General features: G+C 35.5%; 1 protein-coding gene across 6 annotated transcripts in view; it reads right to left on the bottom strand.

Annotated features, from left to right (window-relative positions):
• Positions 1–453: 453 nt before the first annotated feature.
• Positions 454–6000, bottom strand: part of LOC126970087 (protein pangolin, isoforms A/H/I/S) — a 179284-nt gene continuing 173737 nt past the window's right edge. For 4 of the 6 annotated variants that reach the window (XM_050815806.1, XM_050815807.1, XM_050815811.1 and 1 more), the window contains exons 11-12: positions 4851–4920; positions 454–2989 (exon numbers count right to left, since the gene is read on the bottom strand). In XM_050815806.1, the coding sequence (XP_050671763.1) occupies positions 2629–2989; positions 4851–4920 (431 nt within the window). In that variant the 3' untranslated portion in view covers positions 454–2628. Of the gene's footprint in view, positions 2990–3725; positions 3883–4850; positions 4921–6000 lie in introns of all 6 variants that reach the window. The other 2 variants (XM_050815809.1, XM_050815810.1) reach the window with 1 other exon arrangement.

The following is a 6000-nucleotide window of genomic DNA, read 5'->3' as shown; positions in this document are numbered from 1 at the left end:
TGCCCATGTAATCAAATTTTTTTTTTTTTATTCAAATTAAATTATTAAAAATCACTCATTGAACATCAAAAACTACCACCCATTCGAAATAGTATGCCTCAGACCTGAGAAAAACGGACCCATGAATCCTAGCAGGCATATTTTATAAAAAAAATGGATTAAAAATAATGTAATATCGTACAATAAGAAGTTATAGTTACATAGCATGAGGGTGTTCGCACCATTCCCAGTCTGTGGTATCATTAAGAAAATCATGTTATAATAAACTAGTAATAGATATTATTTAAATATTCAAAATTTCATATCAGTTTGAGCTATGGTTCAAAACATTAAATCATTTCCATCAGCGCCACCTATCCGACACTAATGTAGCTATGTTTGTAGTTGTCATGACGCCGTTCATAGATGTCGACACATTTAAATGCTGTGAGTAACAAGTAATAAAACAAAACATACAATTTAATATTGTTTATTAAAATAATATTCGTCCAACTGACCACAAGAAATGGGTCCAGACCTAATAATTGAGTTTTCTAATTTGACAAAATTTCTCCCTACAAAAAATAATAACCGGCTCAGTACCGTTTGTCTTTACCATCTTAACAATAAAAACAACCTATAAAATCTATCAACATAAAGACCTTCTACAAGAGGTTTGTATCGTTCATGCCCACTATTTAATTTGGCACGACTGTGTCACAGCTGTTTTGAGAACATAACAATATGCTCATGAACATAAACCGCGCGACAACTTCAATATAAATTTAGCGATACAAACTAAAAACGTACTATTACGGGAAAAGCTACATTACATTACAGTACCCATATAATTCCAGTATTGCACAATATAACATTTATGCAAAAATCATATTTTAAAATTTTATTTAGTCATAGTAAATGATGTAAGATAATTTTCAATAAGTCAATAGATATAATCGCGGACCGTAATCAGTGTGATATTGCATTTAACAATGTTAAATATCTTAATAATAACAATAAAAAAGTAACTAACAAAAATCACTGACAAAATCATTACAAGAGCATCGGGCAATTTATCATAATTATAGTAAATGCAATCTCTTTACCGACACTGTCTTAACTGCGAGAAACTTTTTTATATTTACAGTGAAACTAATACATGGTTATGAGGATTTATTGATTCGATATCCACCTAAATTTGTCATTAAAGTTCTTCCGTGAATATTGTATAGTTAATAATATATATGAATATATTGTAAGTAGTATAGTATACTTACACTAATATGACACAGTTATTTAACCCTATACTTTATACAGTTACACATACTTACAGATATACAATTATATGTTGTAAATATAGTCCCTTCTTGTGAATGCTATATTACTTCTACAATATTTCATGAAAAGTAGCTACTGTTTAAATGCATCCTCGAAGGGAACGCAGACAAAGTAAAGAAATTAACTCATTAATATAAATGCCAATGTAGTTTGAACACAGAGTACATGCATAATAGAAAGCCAACATTTACAACACATCATAAATCACTCATACGCGCTTAATCTAATGTAAGACAGTCTAATGATTCCGCACAACGGAAAACAAGAGTCCTTCGCGGCGCCTTAAATTATTATTACAAATGTGCGGCCGCGTAGGACGAATACAAACTAAGCGTAATTTAAACTAAATGGAACCTTCTGGTGCGAATTTTGAGGTTATGATTAGTTATCTGTGAGAGAGCGAAAATGGCGCGAAACGCCCGTCCATAGATAATGTGTCAACTTGTGGCTGCGACCTCATGCATACAGCCAATAAACTCCATAGAGAATTAAAATAAAATGTATACATATAAACTAAGAACAACATTTCTAAAGAATAATAAAATATTACCATAAAGTCATTTTAACAAAATTAAAAATAAAACAAAACACATTTTCTATGAACAGCTTTGAATGAAGTTGTGCGTAACAATCTCGAAGTAAAACAAACCATACTCACAGTTCAACTAAAATTGTTCAACGTTTCAACGCCTTTGTCAAGAAAGACCTAATCGGCCGTACGATTGTAAGACTTCAAAAATTTGGAAGAGAATAGAAGTGCTTAAACCTGAGATCAGTTGTAATGACTGTTTCGGGGTTATAATATTGTGTTAAAATTTACATGCGAACTTCAAATATAAGATAAGATATAAACATGTTCACATTCGCTTACAGAACGGTTTGATTCTAAGAAATACCAGACACATTGTATGGTTTGTATTAGGCCACAGATCTACGACTAAACTATTACAAAATTATTTTAAAGTGAAAAGGAAAGTTCAAACATGTCGGTATTCCATAAAATCAATTCAGAACCCGTTTAGATTAGCACCCGATTATAACCGATGTACGACAAGCATCTTGGTACCGTATATCACAACCACGACGTCGTTTGCGGCCCGACCGACAGATGGCACTAAACAACACAACAAGTCAAATTGGCACCTTTGTATCCTTTGTTATAATTCCGATCCGGTATCAAATATATTTTAGTTGAGACGGTCGCAGATCAGAATTATCTCAGAGTATACAGGATAGTGTCAGTCGGCCGTAACTGTAATAAGGTCCTTTTCCCACGTTGTGTTATATTTGTACCGGCACAGTCCATAGTCACTATGACACCGATATCACTTCGTGGCCCGGCCTCGCTTGCGCCGCTCGTGGCCACGACTGAGACGTCAATTGATTCACCGAGAGCGGGTTATTGGCGTCGCGCGGGTTGGTCCCGACGGGGTTCCTCGCGGGAGGCGGCGGGTCGGACGCCGGCGACGCCAGCGACGACAGAGCGCTGAGCCCTCCAGGACTCGAAGCCGAATTCAGAGGAGTGTCTGCTTCATCACTCGATGCGTCCGACAGTTCCTCCAACTTGACTTCATCCTCAGAACATGGTGACTGAGGGGTTGCCATTTGAAGATGAACCGTCCCGGAGGCGGCTGCCAGAGCTTCCATGTAGCGCACGCATTTTTTCTTCCGCCTGAGAATTTAAAAGCAAAACTTATAATACATTGAAAAAACAAAGTTTACAAAGTAAACAAAGTGCAGACGATCTAATCGAAACGAAAAGAAACTAAAATATCTAATAAACATTAAAAGCTTAAAACCAAAAACGCTGTTAACTGAAAACCATGCGAATGTAATTGTTAAACAACTGGATAACGACACTCATGCCATAATGTGAATGAAAATAAGACTATGTACTACACAGGAAACGAGGGTAATGGCTATAAACAACCAAAATAAACAAACTGAAAAACAAACATACAATCTTGCTCGAAATCATATCAATCATACAGTCAAACACAAATATCGCAACATCGAAGTATATCCATGCTGTATTCTATTTGTTGCCATATAATAAATATTAGATTTAGAAACACAAAATCTCATAAGTCTTTTAATTGAATATCAGTTAAAATTATAACACTTTTATAGATGTCATGAAAGAGACCATCGCTGACCGTGCCGATCATTTTCAAAATTGAGCGATAAGATGACAGGGTTTTAGCAAAAACTTTGTTTTAAACATCTCTTTTGCTTCTTGGTAAGGAAAACCAAAAGAGATCAACACGGCGGTTAATAAATGTGCACAAGTTTATGAAACTATTACTTATAAATTGTTCGAAAGACTACTGAGAAAAGCAAAAACTGAATTAAATGAAGAACAGACAAATGTAGTCCATGCGACAAAAGCGTCTCGTACTACGACTGACCGTGTGTCCATCGGCGGGGTGAGGCCGGCACTAGAGGTTCACATAGGTGGGCTCCTGTGGGGGGCTCCCGACCAGGCTAGCAGGAGGGAGCGGGGGCGCCGGCTCTGGTCGGAGGAGCCCTAGCCCACCTGACACCATAACACTACTTGACTCCGGACTGATCACCACGATATCAGTTTCAAGCGATCATAATAAAGAAAATAATGATATGAACGGAATGATAAATAAGAAAAAAAAACGAAGGGAGTTAAGATTGTTAAAACAAATATTGATAATTTTGAAACATATAATGAAAGAGAATTAGGTACATCGTTACAGAATGTAAAACAAATTGTTAAAAATAAAAAAATTGGTGTGATTATTATTGAATTTGATAAATATGAGACGGTGAAGGCGAATGAGATCAAGGTTGAGTCAAGTAGCGCATATTTAGTGAATGGTAGTAATATATAATAGAAACAATGTCACCAATAGTGCCAGCGGTATCCAGCATCGATCCGTGAGAAGCGGCAATCATGAGTGGAAAAAACATTTCGATAAGTAACAGATACATTTTCATTAACAACATCTTACACTAATCCATATTTGAACAAAGCGAGCGATATTCAGAAAATGTGTCAGATTTTTTTGAAAGCTTATTCGACAAATGATTGCCCCGTCTCTTAAACTTTTCAATCACAGCTATCGCCACTAATACCTATTGTACTACGTCGTCCACACTTTGTCTACTTTCAAAAAAATCTATTTCATTGATTCTAAATTAGACTTTATTTCTTTGTGAAAAGACACATTTTCTGAATAGTCATCAACTTCGCTTTAATTTATTAACCTAGTTGTACTTATTGCTTGGAGCACGGCGTAACAAGTTAAATCATCCACATTTTGGAACACGTCATAGTCTACAAGAGTTACAGATTTATAATGTTTATAAAACAAAGAGTAATTAAAATAAAAATGTTACGACCAGGCTCGTCTCGGACTTGCCGAATAAAACAAAGACAAAAAGATAAGCCAAGTCTTTCCACATAGAAACAATATAAATTACAATCTAGAGACAGAGAATTTATTTTTATTTGGAAGCAAAAAAAAAAAGATTTTAAACGAAATTATATATCGAATACCCACCTGCACGGTTTACACCACTGATTTTGTTGATCGAGACCATATCTCGCTCGACATTTCTTCAAATTATTTCCTGTAAATACCCACAAAGGTAATGTTAGAGAACAATAATGATGTAGAGACATGAGAGAGTAACAAAAAATAAGCTTTTAATCCGTTAAAATATTATATATCGCAAATGAAAATGCCAAAATTAATTATATTTACTTAGATAAATGCTGTTTAATCTGTACATGATACTGAATATGAAAATGATAAGTTACTTCTGGTCTTAACAAAAATAAAATTTTATGAGCGTTAAAGAAAATTATTCAAAGCATCTTATTATAATTAGGCTTAATTAACTAAAAAGCAACATGCACAAACACCATCATTCCTTGTTAGTATCATGCGGAATGGGATTGGGACAAATGAAAGAGGACTTTGGAAAAAACATTGGTTTAAATAGCACTCTACGCTTAACTGTGAAATAAAACACTAACTACGATATTGCTAATCGAAATAAAAAGAATCACAAAACAAATTTGACGCTCATAAGCAAATTGAAGCAGAATAGGTTCTCCGGAATCAAAAATAAATTATTATCATTTGGCCAGAATCATTGTAAATGGACACCGCAGACAGAAGCATCGGCGATTTGCTGCTGATTATTCAAGTAAATGGCGATACTATCCGAGTATGTGGCGTCGCCTCAAACCAGTCCGAGGTATTCGTGACGCAAGGCAAGGACCTCTTCATGCATACGGTAGACCTCACACTACTCTTTCGCAAACTTCAAATATATCTCAAGAAGGCTGTCCCTTAGTAGAGCACATGTCACTATGCCTCGACAAATTACTCATCGCTTCAAATTCAATTAGGTGTTGAATAAAACATGCACGCTCCCAGATACGTAGGCGGCTTCGGAGCAAAACGGAAAGCCAAAACCGGGACAACCTTCGAAGGAGTGCCACTTACAATGGGTATTGTCGCATAAGTAGCGTTATAATTACAAAAGAAAAAATAAATAAAGGCGATAAATATTTAAATAATATGCTGATATCTACAACCTGTACCCCTTCAACCAGACATTCGGCATTATTTCTACAGCGCTCGGTCGATTTGGAGCGGAGTTCAAAGCAATTGAACTGTTGGACGCGGTTGGGACGGGGAC

Source organism: Leptidea sinapis, chromosome 20 (assembly GCF_905404315.1).
Source record: "Leptidea sinapis chromosome 20, ilLepSina1.1, whole genome shotgun sequence".
In the NCBI taxonomy this organism is placed as follows: domain Eukaryota; kingdom Metazoa; phylum Arthropoda; class Insecta; order Lepidoptera; family Pieridae; genus Leptidea; species Leptidea sinapis.
Note: the sequence above shows the minus strand (reverse complement) of the source record. Positions and strands in the feature narration are given on the sequence as shown.